The sequence below is a fragment of the Eufriesea mexicana genome, unplaced genomic scaffold (genome assembly GCF_001483705.2).
Source record: "Eufriesea mexicana isolate 0111107269 unplaced genomic scaffold, ASM148370v2 scaffold3460, whole genome shotgun sequence".
NCBI lineage: Eukaryota > Metazoa > Arthropoda > Insecta > Hymenoptera > Apidae > Eufriesea > Eufriesea mexicana.
The window spans coordinates 53,867-72,238 of record NW_016911478.1 but is presented as its reverse complement, the minus strand read 5'-3'; the positions used below and the strand labels follow the sequence as shown (position 1 = coordinate 72,238).

The 18,372-nt window shown below is 41.2% G+C and overlaps 1 protein-coding gene across 2 annotated transcripts in view; it reads left to right on the top strand.

The window, feature by feature from the left end:
• Window positions 1-18,372, top strand: part of Fhos (Formin homology 2 domain containing) — a 127,862-nt gene that overhangs the window by 71,963 nt on the left and 37,527 nt on the right. For both annotated transcript variants that reach the window (XM_017904842.1, XM_017904843.1), the window contains exons 8-12: window positions 562-898; window positions 1,522-2,152; window positions 12,834-12,992; window positions 13,741-13,923; window positions 16,104-16,223. In XM_017904842.1, coding sequence (XP_017760331.1) covers window positions 562-898; window positions 1,522-2,152; window positions 12,834-12,992; window positions 13,741-13,923; window positions 16,104-16,223 — 1,430 coding nt within the window. The remainder of the gene's footprint in view (window positions 1-561; window positions 899-1,521; window positions 2,153-12,833; window positions 12,993-13,740; window positions 13,924-16,103; window positions 16,224-18,372) is intronic.

Below are 18,372 nucleotides of genomic sequence, written 5' to 3'. Positions count from 1 at the left end.
CCTCGATTTTCGAATTCCTCGTCATCGAATATTGTCTCATCGAATTTATTTTACCTCTCTTCCGGAATTCCACGAAAGGAATCCTTTCAAAACAATTCCTCGAAAATTCATAAATCGAGTACAGGAAAGATTCTACATCCAGTACCAAACTTCAAAACTAGATACTACCAAACGTCTACAAAATTTGTGACGAACAAGAATCTCCAAAATACCATCACCAATGTGCAGTTCTTAAATTTAGAATCCACAAAGGCTCGAAAATTTATTCTCGGTATAAAAAATTATATATTAATCGAGCAATTCGTTTCCAAAATTCTCAGGTGTTCGATCATTACACTATGAATGGCTAGTAATTATAATACCTACTCGCGTGACGTATCGTTACAGTCAAAAAGGTAGGATTGAAATTGACAAGCTCTCTAATTAACGTGAAACGTAACGCAGTGGCAAACCTCTCAGCGCGTAATTCCAAAGGAATTATCTAATCAGATAGTAATAGCTACATAGGGAGTAATAACTGGATTAATAACGAACAAATGAACGGATTTCCCGCTGGCGAAGGTCCCTATGCGACGAACGGGCTGCGTTACACGAACGGCACCTCGTACGAAAGAAACGCGGACTCGCCGTCGAATAAGTTGTCCAGGACGAACAGCAGGAAGGACTTGACGCCGTTGATGAATGCCGCGAACAAGCTCGACTCCGAAGAGAAGAAACCATGGTACGGCAAGAGCCCGGACGAGGGTGTCGAGTGCGACGAGGGTAATCACACCGACGAGGATGAGGATCGTCGAGTGGTTCTACAGCTGAAGAGGGAAGGAACCGTCAAGGATCTCACGCAAAAGCTGGCCGCTCAAAATCTTATACCGAGCAGCCCAGTCGAGGAGAAGGTTTCCAGGTAATTTGCCTCACACCTTTGACTTTCGCGCGGAACAGCGTCCTCGAGACTGCTTCCTTTTTCCCCGGCGAGGATCAATCTTGTTTGCCATTGCTTGTTTTATTTGAAATTTCCTCCGTGTACTTTAGGACGTTGAGGTAGAAATCAAATATTTCATTAACGAATCGAAATATCAAACGTAACGAAACATTCGTTAATTCGGTAAATAAACCTTGCATTAATATGTTTTCGTAACGCGATTGGATTCCAAATTTTCGATCTTGAGATAGACATGCGAACGAATGTTTGAAGTGGAAATCAAATATTCGATCGAATGAACATTTAACTTCTCAGTCCTGTGTCCAGTTTCACTCTATTTCGTTTGATTTCAGTCGATTTTGCCTAATTTCTAGACGTAATTTCGTTTAATAATCCCGTTTTAAAATGGATACTATCGATCAGAAAAATATGAAAATGGAATGAGATTTTGAGTAGCCATTGACTATCAATTAGTCGGGGATAACATAGCCTCGTATCACGATTGAATCCTACATTTTCAAATTTAAAGCGAAATATGAAATTAAAGTCTTCACCACTAGACATCTCTGACAGTAACCCAACATCGTGTCTGTTTCTCCACCCAGGATAGGGGACATGAGCGGTCTGATCTCGAAGGCGAAGGAGGGTCTGGCCAAGTCGAAGTCAAAAGCGGACGTGCTGAAGTCCCCGACGGGAGACAGCCTGCCTAAGCTGCAGGAAGCGAAGAAATCGGAGAACGAGCTACACTGGGAAGAGCTGGTGAAGAAGCTGAAGCGACCGCTGGCTTTGTGCGACCTGGACTTCACCGATCTGAACTCCGACGACGAGGTGGACGTTCTTGGACCCGTGAACGTGACCAACGGGGTCCCACCGCCTCCGCCACCCATGGTGCCTACTGTCGGTGGTGCACGGGCACCTCCGCCACCTCCTCTGGGTGCGAGGCTACCGCCACCCGTACCTCAGGCACCTCCACCGATGTTCGGCGTGAATCTCAAGTCGCCGAGGTCACCGACCGCAACGGACAGCAGCAACACGCCAAAGAGTCCACCGCCGGCCTTCACGAAGAAGAGCAAGAAGACGGTGAAGCTGTTCTGGAAGGAGGTCAGGGATGATCCTATCATACTGTCGAGGCTGGACAAAAACAAGATGATATGGGACGAGCTGTCACCGGTACCTGTTGACACGCAGAAGCTCGAGCACCTGTTCGAGAGCCGCGCCAAGGATCTCATCACGAAGGTGAGCAGCTCCCGTTCTCTCTAAGCTTCGACTCTAAGGTGCTCTTTTCTGGGAGAGCTTGTTTTCTTTGGGTCCGGTGACTGGGGCTCCGCTATGGGGATCTTACGATTCTTCCTCGTGTCGATGGTTAATACGCCGATTGTTAGGATGGTCTGTGGACGTCTCGTGAGGCTCTACAGCTGAGTACGTATGAAAGGGTGTTTTCGTGTTCCATGTGTATCTTTGGGATAAAGGGGAGAGTGAATTTGGCACCATCGGAGATTCTTTTTCGAGATAGGTCGTATCGGATATCGCTCTCCACGTGGGTAAATATCATCGATTTTCTTACGGTGCTGGGATATGGAGATTATTCGTGTGCCACGTTGTACGAGTGAAACACGACCGAGCGCGTCATCCTTGTTCGTCAGCGGTGAACGGGACAAAGCCTTAACACGGTGAAACAATGATAACGTTACGACGGTTCCGTCGCAACACCTATTTACAAAACAATGCGATCTATCACTCGCTTTCGAATCATTCAGGTCAGGCAGCCTGGTACACAAAGGGACAATGCCGGATCATAGCAAGCGGTCTCTCTGTCGCGGCAAAGGGACCAGGGAAAAAACCTTTCAAGCCTCGCGACTGTTCTAAACTCGTAGCAATCCAGGCCGATGTTTCGAATCCCTTTTCTGCCAACGAAAAGTAATTGAATTTCCATCGAGCTTCGCAACTTTCTCACTTTCTGCCTCTATCTCGAATGCCGGCTTATTCTCCGGCACTTCTCTTCACACTGCGGCGCGACACCCTTTGCAGCTCGCGGTTCCTCAAAATTCCATCGCGCCTCGCTATTAGTCGGAAAATTTAATTACTGCGTCGGTATTCGATGGGAAAAGCCACACCTTTCCAACGGCCCATGAATCTCGTCGGTTTTTCGTTTCCTCGGAACAAGCGTTGCCCGGCGTCGGTGTTAGTCATTCCACAGCGCATGATTCTTGAGGCACACGTGGTAAAGAGCGAATGCTCAGGCTGGGCTTGTCTTTGCCGCGAGAAGCTTTTCATCGCGCTGAAATTCCACAATCTAAAGTACACAAAGCTACGCGGTTGGTTAACCGGCTGGCTCGGTTGCTTAAAGGGGATGAACCCTTTGAAGCGATGGGGCAAAGGGATCCTCGCTTTCGAAGATATTTCATTTTCACGAGGATCTTCGCAACCTTTAGTTTTCTGGGTCGACGAAGGATCTAGAGTGGTTGCAAAAAGAATATCTTCTTTCATTTCTGTTTTATTTATTAATTAGAATAGGTAATCGCGAGCTTACTGACCATTCTGTAGAAAACAGGTGCATGATTATACAATGGTGATCGAGATTTTTTGATTTTTTGATTAGGATCAGTTGAAGATCGAGAAGTATGGTGAAGTAGCTTATAGGAATATTTTTTCTTTTTTTCTTTTTTTAAGGGAATAGATCTGTAATAATTTTAAGGGTGAGAACTTTGGTATTTAATGTCTTAACATCATAAATTTGGCTACTTGATGTTTTATAGGGGTGTATATTCTCTCTACTAAATCTATTTTGCTCAGTAATTAGTTAATATATTCCTTTAGAAATGTCACCCCTAAGGAGCAACTGTCTTTGTTTGATATTTGCTGATTCGATATCGCAAGTGTGGAGAATTAATTTCTTAAAGGGTCGCACGTAGATGAGTCTATTATCACGAGCTTGTAAATTACAATTAATAATTTACTGTTATTTCTCTTCCTCCAAAAAGAAAAACACCCTCGAGAAACAGCTATCCCGAGAACCATGTTCGCAACTGTATTCTGCAATGCTGGAAAAGAAAAATATTCGCGAAAATACACACCCTCATCCGTGGATCCATTTAATCCGTGACCCGTTGCTCTAATTAGCAAACATTTGCCGAATTTTCATCCGGCCATTATCCAATTGCGAGAAACTCACCCCTACCCCGCGCGAGCCGGTAATTATTGTCTCGTTAACCCCCGACAGAGGGTTCTCCTGCCGCCTTTTTTCTCCGAACGGTTTCTTCCGAGATATTTTTGGCCAAGGGTTGCCAGGGGCGGACTCGAGCGTAAAGCACCCCGGAGGAACGTTCCGGCCGAAATGGAGTGCTGCGAATTGCATTAAAGGCTCTCCCCGTTTTTTCTCGACCTCTTTCGTACGTGTCTCGACGATAACGGAAGGAATTAAAGGCTCGGCGAACTTCGTTCCTCTTTTTGCCTGCCCTTTCTTCCCCGTTTTTCCGCCTTTCCTCCTCTAGGCGTCGAAATCACAGGGCAGCGTTCGAACTCTGCGGCGTTTGGTCATTTCAACGCGTTCACGGTCCACGTGTTTTAAAGGGAATTTTTAAAGACTCGGAATGGTCGGTCGACTATGCGAAAAAGAAACGCGCCGCGTGTTTGGCTGAGTTGCACTACTTACGGTAATTAGGAAATCTCGCTGCTGAACGAGCCGGGTGTCCGATTTTGGAGAATGAAATGAATGCTCGGGGTGGAAGAAAATTTGTGCACTCGGTTTCCAAGAGCCCATGGTGCTTAATTTTTCTGCACACCGTCAGATATTTTTCCCGCTTATACCACTTTACGGGATAATTTTCGAGCCACGGATAGTTTTCCAGGAAAAATAATTTTTCCTGGCAAATTATTTCTACAAAATGCTTCTTTATTTTATTCGCGTCTCTTTATGGTATTTAATATATTCCATACCTATATCCATTATTCGGAAGGGAGAATTACCGCGAAACTTTATTCGCGGAAATAAATAAACAGAGGAAAACGCAGTTTCTTTGAAGCTTCCTTATTTATTGTCAACAAACTCCCCCTGTAAGAGTGGGGCAAGCACTTCCACTTTACCCGTTAATTTAAACATTTCAATACACCTAGTACAGTTGCAGCAAAGCGTAATACAACACCCTGCTCTCCATATTAAAATATTTACATACCTCTCGCCCTTCCATTCTTCCATTCTCCACCGTCCATTAATTACATTCTCTCACCACTCCATCTCCCGTTTATTTATTCCGAATTCTTCCAAGACAGCCCGAGGTGGTCCCATAACTCACTCACCCTCGCGACCCTGCAATTCCGCTGGAACCGAAATCCAGACACCGCAGTGAATGGGACTTTGCTCGATTATCCACTTCGTGTTAATAACGTCTTAATGGCCCGCTGTAATAACTGCAACCATAATTTCGTACACCGATGTTCATTACTCCTCGTACAATTTTCCCCTCGCCCTCTTTCCGCGATTTTTCTACCCGGTGTCTACTTCTCACCCGCACCTCGATCTTGTCCCCGTGAAATCCGCAATAATTCAACGCAACGACACCTGGCCAGTGCATAGACGCCTGTATCGATTCCATCGCGGCCAGTTACACACCCTGCCGGCATTTAACAATCGAGCAGACAGATAACGCGACAGGGAACGCGCGTCGGCTTCTCCGGATGCCTTTGACACGGCTTACGCGTTTAATCCGGCGCCGTTTGCAACAGGGTTACTCTCCGACGCTCCCTTAAACCGCTTTGCCCTAAACGGCTTTATTTTCGATCGCGTACGGAGCAACGGGACAGGGTCTGCAGCAGCAGAGGCCGGTCGTTTGTCGCCGCTTCGCGGAATCCTCGCGTCTCGTCCCTACGGGGGCTCTCGTGTTTCCAGAGAAAGGGAAAAAACGCTTGTCGAAAGCTTTAAGAGGATAAAAATCCCGCCGTCGGTTTTCATTCCCTTTCTTCCGGCCCGTCGCTACCTTTCACTCGCCGTTTTCACGCCGATCGTGAATTCGTTTCGTTCCACTTCGCCAACGGAGATACCGGAAAGCGTATTTGATTAGGACAGTGGACAATTCGTCGGATTTCTTTTATGCTACTTTTCTATTTTTGTTACGTCGAATTTGTACTTTAACGTACAGACTGTGAGGATATCGAATGTCCTGTGTCAGATAGACGTATTCTTGACTAATTTTTTACTTGATTCCTCTCAAAAATTTGGCTTTGTTGTCTCCAATTTTCGAATTGACTCTATTTGTAATATTAATTCATAATAAATAATACTTTCATCAATAATACACACAGAGAAATTACTCTCGAATATTAATCTCGAAGAAGATTAGGTTGTAATATTATTTATTTGAGAAAAAAAATGGAAAATTTCTATTTTCCTAATTAGTCAATTTTCATAATTTTCTAACTCACACTACAGTCAATGTGAGAAATATTTTAATAATAAATAATATCGAATAATAAATATTTTTTTAGATGGAAGTTCAACAATAGCATTAACATTTAGTTCATTGAAGATATTTTGTATTGCAACTTACTTCATATTAATTCTGTTGAGGGTTTTTACATTTTTCGTATTAGGTATATGTATTAGGTAATTCATATAAGTACATAACATTTCTCATTGTACATATAATATCTATTACCAGCGTTCAAGACTGTAAAATATAGTTTGTATTCGGTATTTAAATTTTGCAAAGGAGATGTGAATCTGTTGAGTATTCAATAGTGTCCTCTACATGTTTTACTAAAGGGATAAATGAATAAATTTTATGTTCTTTATTTTACCCCTCCATAGTATCGTGTTTTATGGTGAAAGTGTAATTTATTCGTGGAAGTATCTCGTGTGACTATTTTATTTTTGCTCGCGAGAGGTTCTTAGGTTTTATTGAAGTTATTATATAATATTCACCACAGAATATTCGACTCGCTTAATATTCGGCCGTTTCGACAACGGAACATTGTTTGCGTGCCATTGTGAAGGGGTAGAAGTTCCTCGGGCGAAATTCTTCAGAGCTTTATCTGGCAGGGTTGAGTTTCCGTTCTCCTTCGGGCTTCCTATGAAAGAAAATGGAAAGTATTACGCCGTTGATCAGCTACGAATGTCAACGAGTTCATAAAATTTAAGTCACTGTTCTACCCTCTTCTCGTCCTCGGCCTTCCGCTTCCCGTTCCTTTTTAGGTCAATGGTCTTCGACTTCTTATCTTGTCTCCGATAAACTGCATCTTCTTCGAAAATAAATTTTTGGATCCAAGAATTTTTTCTCTTTAAGGTTTATTTTATATCATTAAATTAGGAACCATTAGAAAATAATTTACAATCTACCGATAAATTATTCCTGTAGGTTGAGGATTAAATTTAAATTAGATTCAAAATCAAGGGTAGTAACAATCTTAATTCTTCCATGATATTTTATAAGGGAATCGTACAAATACTTGGTGCTTTACCTCGATAAAATATTAACCTAATTTGTGTACATACCTTTGGATCTCGCTTGGATTGCTTTTCAATATTTTTACTCCCGTTGAAACATATTTGGAATATTCATTAACGACTTTAGTTTCTTTAAAGTAAAATCGGGTTGCTTCTGAACGAATTTCTCTGACGGTCTGATTTTCATGGTATCCGAACATCGACTCATTAAGAAGGATTACTCGACGTATGTATTGGAAAGAAATTTATCGCGATATTTATTGCCGTTAATACGTATCTCGCGTACACTAGGCGTTGAATGAGCGACGTATTAAAAATACGTACAGACGTGTTCCCGACAATTTATTAAATTCACTTGCTGCTTGTTATAGAAAGCCAGCATCTCGCAGGGTCTCGCGTTATCGAATTTCATCGAATAAACTCTCGGAACGGAAATGGTCGCGTATTTCCCAATTTCGCTGTTCGCAAATCCATGCGGTCGAATCGCGAGTGGCCGGTAAATTTTGTGACAAATAGAAACGATGTTCGCGAGATAGGTAATATTTCGTATAAAATTATTATTCCTTATCCAAGCAAGCCGATAATGACCTTCAAAGCTCGTATTTCCACGGGGTTGCATCTAACTCGTGCTCCTCTGCTATGGTCTTGATTAATTTCTCGTCGCGTCGCGTGTGACGTGCTGTTTGAGTGATATTTGAATAGAGGAGGATTAAATTCCTCCGTTTCCTTATTTATCCGTTTTTAAACAGGATTTCATTGAAAAGCGAAGTGCAGGTTTACGATCTATAAGATATCACTGAGCGTTGGGTGCTGTTGGGTGCCGCTGAGTCGTAATGATTTCGTTCAACTGTTCATGTACTACGATGTTATTTCTGACACTGGTACTCGGTTCTAAATAGTATTTCATTAGAAAGCGAAGTACAAATTTACGATTTTGAGTGATATTTGAATAGAGGAGGATTAAATTCCTCCGTTTCCTTATTTATCCGTTTTTAAATAGTATTTCATTAGAAAGCGAAGTACAAATTTGCGTTCTATAAGATATCACCGAGCGTTGGGTGCTATTGGGTGCTGTTGGGTGTCGCTGAGTCGTAATGATTTCGTTCAACTGTTCACTGACTACGATGTTATTTCTGACACTGGTACTCTTTTCTTGATAGTTTTCTGGCACTTTTCTTAGTTGTTGCAGAGACGAGTATTTTTTTAAAGATTTCTCTTCCGCATTGTCGCGAATAAACTTTCGTTCCAATCGCGCGACTTCGTTTAAATCGTTCTGTAATATCGACGAATCGTCGGAGAAAGAGGAAACGATTTTTCCTGAATGAAAATGCGAACTTGGAAGTACCAAGTTTGGTGTATTCTTCTTCGCCCTGTTTGTTGCATCTTTTTTCTCGAGAAAAATTGTTTCTTATTTCGACGTAGTGCTTGGAGCACCGATGTTTACTACCGAGAAACAGTCTTCAACATTTTACGTTTATTGCGTTTTTTCTTCCCCATTTCCAGAAAACGTTTCGGAACAGGTTACTCTCGATTACGGTTATTCGTTTTATAAATCCCGCTTGCGAGAACGAGGTCTTTGATTCGAGCAATTGCGCTCGATACTTTTGTCTGGGATATTGGCCAAGGATTGGTGGAAAGGAAACTTTATTTTATCCATCGAGATTAAATATAATTTAATATCATTTTGAAATATCATTTTTAGGAATATCCTTGACTGTGGGAATAATTCGAGGAATTTTATTTGAAATAAATTTAGCTTTCAGCAGCTTTCATTACATTATCTGTACGCAATGGAATGTATATTTTACGAACGAATATTGAAACGAATATCTCACGTTTGATTTAAAATATGTCGTGCAAAAAGCGTTCTTTCTTCTACAACGTCCTTTTAATAATAAAAATATATCCTGCATTTGCTTTGTCATAAATTCAGTGAAATATGATTGTAGCATATTCATTGCTACCGCATCGTCAGGTGCATCAGATGCAGCTGTTGGAATCGATTAAATATTTCACTCTTCGTTCTATTTGTTTTTCCATCAAACTTACGGTGCAATAAGTTAGCATCGAAATAAAATAGAATTAAGATATAACAAATAGTCGAAATCCGAAATACACGCGTAGGAAATCCAAAGAAAATTGGATAGCAAATTAAATCCTTTAATTATACGAAACGTGTAAATAATTTTTAAATTCATTGTTCCAAGAGGTTAATACTAATACCGTCAAACTAGTAAAGATTTTACTATTAATAAAAGCCCTACAATAGTAGCTGGTAAAACAGACATTGTCTTGTATTCAAATAGATCCAGGATTATATATAGGTATATATTTATTTATTAGCAATCATCCTTCTTCAACCCCATACACTCGAAATTCTTCTCATTTATAGAGATATAGTAATTCAAATCACCTCCTCTACAAAATAAATGAAATTTGCGTGAATTTTCATATTTTCCATTTTTCCAAACTCATTCTCCGTTCCTCAATAAATCACACGTATAACACAGATCGTTACCTCATGACGTCATGTACCCCAATCTTCAAGCACATTCCTATAGACAATCTAGCATAAATATTCGTTTCACTCAATCCACGTGCCATGCCAAAGGCTTTCATTCCCGCATAATCATGCGTGTTTTCTTCCAATTTTCCATCATCCTCGCAAGTTTTCTTCTAGTGCCGATTACCTGCTACCAGCTCGAGTAGAATCACGTTATCTATCCCATCGCCATCGCTGGCACATTAATTTCTCGTTCGTGTACCGGACGATATCAGGTAATAACGGTTCACCGTGTCCCTAGCCCGCGTTTTCCCTCGAGGAGAGAGCCTGGTGGAAATTCTTCGCAGCGATCGCTGAAAGATTCCACGTGAACGACCGGGCTGTCGCTAATTGCTGGCGTAATTACATGCCGGGTTTATCGGCTTTGCCCGTTCGCGTTCCACGTTCTGAATCGCGTCGCGAGCCAATGGACACGCCGTCAGCATAATGCGACGTCGCTTCTTCAGACGCCTCCGTTTCTTCAACCCTTTTCTCTCCGTCGTGCCACCCCCTTGTGGCTCCTGCCTCGCTTCTTCGCTTCCTTTTTTCGCCGGCCCGGGTCCTTTGAACTTTTACATCCACCTTGCGGAGTCCGGCAATAATTAGTGCCGGGTAAAGGGTCCGTCGAGACTTCCCTCGTGGTCCCAGAGAGGGAGGAGAACAAGGGTTGAAAGAGTAGACGTGAATCGGCAGGGATTATAAGATGCTGAAGGCTCGCGAAGGAGAAAGGGGTTGCCGCAGGGGTAAATTTCGACGTGGTTCACTGGGTTAGCTGTCTTTCATTCTGTTTCCTTTCGGTTTGTTTCCGCTGCCGGGTTAATGAAGCTCGATGGATCTGTTGGTCAGTGCTGATGCTTTCGCCACTGGTAATTGGTTCCTTTGCTAGATTTCTCGTTGTAGCCAAGGGTGAGATGCGAAAGACACTTTGCGTCTTTTTTAATTAACACAGACTTGTTTGATTAAAGTTTAATTGAAAATGTACTCCCGAGGGATGATAAGCTTCGTTCTAAACCGTATCTCTTCTTTAAATTAAATACAAATTTCTTTCGCTTTGCGATATTACACTGTGAAATCGTAAATTATGAACCACCTTGTGTGATAAATTTAATCTACACATCTAGATGTATAATAATTGGTCTTCCATTAAAGGAAAAATTAAGAAAGCGTTTAGTGGCAGTAATTACTTATTTAAATGAAATTCTCATACGACATTCTGTCCTGCCTGTTGCAGTGTCAGTTACACAGATCCGGAGGGGTGTTTTCACTCTGAAGTACCAAATTTCGACCGATACGAAAAAATTCTTTAGACGTATAATACTCGAGGTCTCCAACAACCCCACAGAGCTTAAAAAAGATCAGAATTTTCGCGTCTCAACGAATCAATTATCAGATTCCATTCGTTTTCTATCTTTAAGGTACCAATTACCGAAAAGTTCCCCAAAAATCGGCATTCATTTCTAATCGATTTTCTTATTTTTCGCTCACGCTACTCGCACCTCCGCGATAAAATTACGAACCCGGCATTGTTCCAACGATTCGATGCAGGTATAGGAGGAAGAGGATGCTCGGGAGAATAAAAAATACTAGCAGCGTTCGAGCTAGGCTCTATCTTCGTTGTACACCGTGTTAAACGCGCGCTTGCCACGAGCGATTTCACGAGACGATCATGCACACGAATGATTACGATCTTGGCATAATATTACGGGCTCCGTTAGTCTAATGAAGTAACTTTAACAGTAACACGTTGTAAATTAATACCGTCCGCAACAGTAACGAAGTCTCGCGGTGGTAATGATCGCGGGTAATAGTAATAATCTCAATAATAATAATAATCATAACGATGATGATGATAATAATTGTCATAATAATAATAATAATATTAATAATAATAATAATACGGCGAATAGTGGTTGGGTGGTGGTGATGGTGGTTTAATGCAATACGACTAATCTTTTCTTGTATTATTTGCAATATTCTTGGTGCTCGCACGAAAAATGAACGAAATGGCATGCTGGAATTTTACAGGAGGTGAGTCCTAATTTCTTAACTTCACTTAACGTCGGTTTTTGCTAACTCCAACTATGCTTTCCATCTCTGTCCACCATTTTTCTTCTTCTTCTTCTTCTTCTTCTTATTCTTCTTCGCTCCCCTTTTATCTATCTATTTATCTATCGTACCTCCATCCTTTTCCTTATATTTTTGTTTAATTCACGCTTGGTATTAATGAGCAGGGAATGTAAATTCATTTACACGTTAGCCTTATCGAGTTACCGAAACGAAGTTGTCCCGTTGTGTATGTTCGTACTTTACTTTCATTCTAGCGCAGATTGTTAATTGCTAATTGGCTTTCCTTCCAGGGGCATTTCAAGTGATTAATCTCGGTGCAGCGGCTATTGCATCGCTTTCGTCCCGTACTAATTATAACGCTCTTTTTCGATTCCTCCCCCTGCCCCCGCGGCCCCTGTTTCGCCGCTGTTTACCCTTCCGCATAATTTACAGCGATAACGTTAACGGTAACCGGGTGTTTGCTTTGAACTCGTTCCACTAATTCCGTTTCCGCTGACGGCCTACGATATTTTTATATTTCGCCGATTGATCCGCGCCACGAGCAAACACGTTTCACCGCATTTCCATCCACCGCCGCTTCCGTTTCCCTCCCCCACTGCCCTCCATTTCCTTGGCGAACAAATATTTGGCCTGCACTCGATTGTTAATATATAAAATTTTCAGCCGGCAATCGTGTTTCTCCTTTGTTCGTTTCATGGAAAAAAAAAATAAAAAAATGAAAAAAGGATAGGCGAAAGAAAATAAAATTGTATCATTCGTGCACGGTGTTTTAATTACACTCCATCGAGAGCCGTCTTCCGGGTTGCACAGACGACCTACGACTGTCGTAAGTCACTCGATTAACTGGTCTGCTTTTTGTCGTCGAATAGAAGCAGCAAGAGATGAACAAGAACAAGGAGATCATCGTGTTGGACCATAAGCGATCGAACGCCATCAATATCGGAATGACCAAGTTGCCACCACCGAGGTCGATTAAGACCGCGATCTTGAAAATGGACGCGACCATCATGAACAGAGAGGGTATCGAGGTAAGATTGTGTCAATTTTCTTCCATATTTTTCTTTTTTCTGAATACTTTGTGGTGATTTAAATATTTTATGGAGTAGTTTGATAATTATATTTCTTCGACCAAGGCTGTGCAGACGTTATTGACTCCTGGGTTGATAGTTTGCTTTTCTATCAAAGCTAAATCGAAGAGACGACAAAATTCTAAAATAGTTGAAATTGTGAGGAAATTATTGTTACTCCAATTATAAATATTATGAACTATTTAGTACAGTTAATTCGGTATGATTCGATGCAGTTAATTGTCACTCGACAAACCTAATTTTCAACATCCCGTCTGTGAAATCTGTGGTCGTCTAGAAAAACGTCACACGTTTTCCTTTATATCCGAGATATTAATGATTAAAGTTTTCCGATAGATAAATAAATTCGAATTTTTTCCTAACCGCAGAGATGTCTGCACAGCCTGGTTTACTGGAATAATTGACCGAATGAATTCTCCTCAAGTTGAAAATACTCTGACATCTTTCCACCGCTTTCTTAATTTCTTCCCCCGAAACGAAATGTACGTCAGAATCCCGATTTCGTTCGAAACCTCTGTCTAAAGCGTGGCTGTCCAAGCCACGGTTCTTGGTTCACTGTCTACCCTGCGATTCAGTTGAAACACACGTACGCTCTGTTTTCGATGGTTTTTCTAATTTCTCTAATTTCCACTTCATTTCTCTTCTTCGTTCGTTTCCTATCCTTTGTCCCCGGACCCGTTCGCGACAGAAACTACTGACGATGCTGCCAACCGAGGAAGAGAGGTCCAGGATACAAGAGGCGCAGGCCGCCAATCCTGACCTACCTTTGGGATCGGCCGAGCAGTTTCTTCTAACTTTGGCCTCTATCTCGGAGTTGCCAGCCAGGCTGAAACTTTGGGCGTTCAAACTGGACTTCGAGAATTCGGAGAAGGTGAGTGCTTCGCGACTATTTTTCCGTAGCCATGCGGTTCGTTGCCTCGCCAAGCATCCGACTATTAATCAGACACGTGTTCCAGATCAGTAGTTCTAACGTTGAACGTTCGGATTTATAAAATATGTGGTAAAGATCGAGTTAACCCATTCGCGTCACTTGGATTGCTATAGCTATTGCAATTCCTATAGGTTTTTCGTTAAAATTTTCAATCGGCCATCGAGTAATAGACTCATTTAACCTAGCCCTCTCTTCTTCTCCCATCACAATTTCCCGAGCAGGATAATGAGAGGTGCATAAGCAATGATTAACAAGGAGACAAGCTACTCGAAGCGTGTGCGATCGCTCGATTATTGGTGTCGCCTAGTGGAATCGAGTCACGAGACGTACCGTAAATACGCTTCAGCGTGAGAAGCCGCATGACATTTCGAATGCAAATTCTATTAAGCACCGTCGAATACGAATGCGCGTAATGGCGTTCGGATTGGCCCGTTATTTCTCACGAATCTCGTCTCGAATTCCACGTAGATAGTCGCGGCACCGCGACGAGGAAAAACGCCAGGTATGCGGGGAAGGAAGTCGCGGGGAACGTTCCCCGCATAATCGCGTGATTTCTTCGCTGGGAACATGGCGAATTCCGATACACGATCGTGCCGCATCGAACGTGTGCGTCTCTTCCTTGGAAAACCGCCTGAGCTGACACCAAGCCTGTGAAACGCTCTGACCGCTATGGAACAAGAATTCGAGTGTCTGCTAGATCTATAGTCGGTCCATTTTTCTTTTCTTTTTTCCGATTCTTCTGATTTATTTCATTCCCTTTCTTTTCCTTCTTTTAGTTAAATACGAATCTATCGGTGACGAAAAGTCTTCATTTTTTATCAATTTTGATTTATATTATTTTTTTTTTTTTTTTTATTGTTCGTGTATTTTAAGGTGAAACGAGTGTTTAACAAATTTCTGGGTATGTGTAATTTTGGTAGAGTCTGCCTTTGTTTAATATCTGCACTGTTTTTGGAGTTAATGGTGGAAGGTATATTTAGGTTCATATAATACGAGTGTATGAAGGAACGTAAGAACATGGCTGTAATAAGCAGAGGAAAATGTACCTTCTGCTGGGTATTATATTCTGTAACAAGGTATCCTACCTCATTCGTAATTTAATACGATTTCCTTAAATACTATTGTTTTCCACTTGCTACCTCCATGTAGTTTTAACGATTAGTGCGGTCTCGACTTCAAACGTCTAGTTTCTATAATTTGCGAGAGAAAGTATATATAGAATTAAATTAACATCAGAAAACAAATATCAAATTTTGGAAATTATTATTTATAATAATCAAAGATTGAGAAAGGACTAATACCATATCATAGGATTAATATTATAAATTAAATATAGAATTCGACGATGTTCTAATTTTTTCTCGACTATACTATTTTGACGTTACATATACAGGGTGAATCACTTAAATTGAACATCTAATCTAAATGACAAAACGATGTTTCAATGTTTCCCAAGCTTGAAAACTTTATGACAACAAAGAAAGTTAATAATTTTTCAAATGATATTGACACATTTTGCAATACTGCAGTCGGTATTAAGACGAATTCAATGGCTCATAATCCCGTCAATTCAAGATAGCCTCGAATTCGAGAAACTGAGTCGACATTTTAAGAACACGAGCATTTACTATATTTTATTGCTAATTTTTCAAAGTGCTGACCATCTGCATAAATACATTTCTGCAGTCCTTGAAACCATTTAAACACTTCCTTATCATTTTTTCCTCGTTTTCATAGCAATGGAAATAACGTAAAAATTCTACTTAAGCTAATCACCCTGTATATACGTTCATAAATGTAAGGCATTTTCTTCGCCCACAGGGCATTCTATTTTCCACATTATCTTATAATCTCGCACCCTCCACCTCAAGCGTCACGTACGCCCTTAGAAATTTAACGACCACGCATACTCGAGCCACTCTCTTCCCCGAAGAACACACGCACTCTCGAGTGAAATTTAAAGGAAAAAGAAAAAGGAAAGAAAAATACGCGGGGAAGCTCGCGATTCGACGAATCCACGAAAATGAAACCGCAGACGAGCACAACGAACCAGCCGGCACGGCGTGCCAGAGAACACGCGGCTCGAGAGAAATAATCGCGAACCACCTTTGTGACTTCAGGAAATTGCGGACCCTTTGATGGATCTGAAGCAGGGAATGGAGACCCTGCGAGTGAATAAAACGTTCCGCGGGATTCTGAGCACGCTCCTTTCGATCGGGATATTCCTCAACGGAAATGAGGTAGGTATTGAATGCCAGCCAAATGATATCCGCTTAATCCGTCAGTCGGAGTCACTCGTTCGCGCGTGATCGATATCCATCAGTGTCGATAATTTTCCTGTAACCGTTGCTCGATGATTCGGAAAAAGGGACGGGCACCGGCCCAGGCCCTTCCTCTGGACCGGTGCCATGTTTCTCGATATAGACACGCTTGGCTAATCGTTTGACTCTTGTGGGATGACGAGGGTAGTGTTCCTAGGTGATGGTCCATGCAGTTTGTAACTTCGTTTCTTTGCCAGTTAATTTGGCAATTTAAATCACCCTAGTCGATCATGATTCAATCAATCCTGTATTTAATATCGCGAAATATCTATGTAATATATCGAAATATCTATTATCATAATGAGCGGAATATTTAATACGATATTACTGGAGGGAAAGAAGTAAATTTAGGAAATCTGGGAAAATGAAAATTACCATTTGTGACTTTAAAACGAACATATTCTCCTCGAATTTTTTCCTGCCAGTAATGAATATATGTTTGTACTCTGGCACTTATGTATTTTATTCCCCGCAGCTGAGTAATTGAAAAATCAAATTATCGTGAAATATTTAGTTACCTTTTTCTTCACTGTGTCATTCGTAACTTTCGGACGAACCTTTTATCTTCGCAGAATTTTTTACTTTACTAACGAGAACGCTTGTGTAATATTTTATTTCATCGCTGTTATTCCATTTCGTTTATTAATTATTTCATTCCCTCTGGTAAAAGTAATTAAAAAATTAAATTATCGCGAAATATTTGTTTAAAAAGACTTCTTTGCAGGTACCAAGTATTTCGAACGACTATCCCCTCGCTAAACCTACCCTCTGCAACCACTCTCGATGAGCTACCTGCATCGGAACGCGAGTAGTGATAAATCCCGAAAGTTAGCGTAACGAATACTCGCTGTCGCGGAATGTGACAAAAAGAAATATCGTATGAAACGGATAAAACGACGCTTCTGGACACACGAAACGTCGAAACAGGGCTCCTCGTGGCCAGCAAATGCCACGCGAATCGCCCAAAATGGCACGCTCGCACGAATATTCGTGCGGAATAACTGCGCCGTTCTAATTCGATCCTGGATCGTTCCTTTTCACTCGTCATCGCTCGCTTTCGTACGAATACATTAATATCCGAGATTTGTCCAGCACTGCACGACCAATCATGCCTTATCGGCCCGTTCTCGGCCGTGTTTTTACATGGCACGCGGGTTCGTCGAAATCGTCGCATGGCCGAACAGCTCGCCGATCACGCGAATCCCGGACCCCCTTTTCCTGTCGTTTCACAGTGAATTAACGGGCAAGAATTATGAGTGGAATGAAATTCGTTGCACGAACCTGGAAACCGTCGTTACGCAAATAATACGATTTTAATCGCAGCAATATCGGCATGCAAATTTATAGAATGCAGGTAATTCCGTATGTTATGCCGCAGTTGAATATGCATATCAGCATCGAGTGGATCTGTTTATTTATTTCATGACTTTTCGTTTATCATGTTGGCAGATTATATGGTCCATTTGTTACAATTATCATCAAAGCTTCCTGTTTCGACTATACAGGAAGTCGTGCACTTTTCTGTCATTTAAAAGTATTGAAACTAGGTAAAGGAAATGTGAACTCGATGAATCAGATCTTTTAGTGTAGCTAGCATTAAAATAGACAAAATATAAATAAAATAAGGTAGAATAAATTGAGGAAGAATTCAAAATATTTTTGATTATTTTTTATTTCTGTTTTATTTAATTATTGCCAATTTATGTAGCCTTTTGCCAAAGAATTTTGTCGAGATTGTAATTCTTGAAGCGAAATATTCTTTTTAAAAAGGAGTATCAGCACTTCGAATTTCGAGAGTTCCTTCCAGATTCGAGTCCTGGGAATAGAAAAATTGAAAGACCTCGGATGTTTGATTTTACATAAAGATAGAAGTTCCTCGAAGGTGTATTTAACTGCTCTTACAAGAGCAGTGAGATTCGTAATTAGTCTGATAGAATGGCGCTGTATTTACACGGTCTATTACTTCATTCACCGTTCTTTCTGTTCCGATTGGGTTATCAAAGGTATGAAAGGTGGCCTTGTCGAAGAGGCTGGAAAAGACAGGCGTTTTTAATTAATGAAATAACGC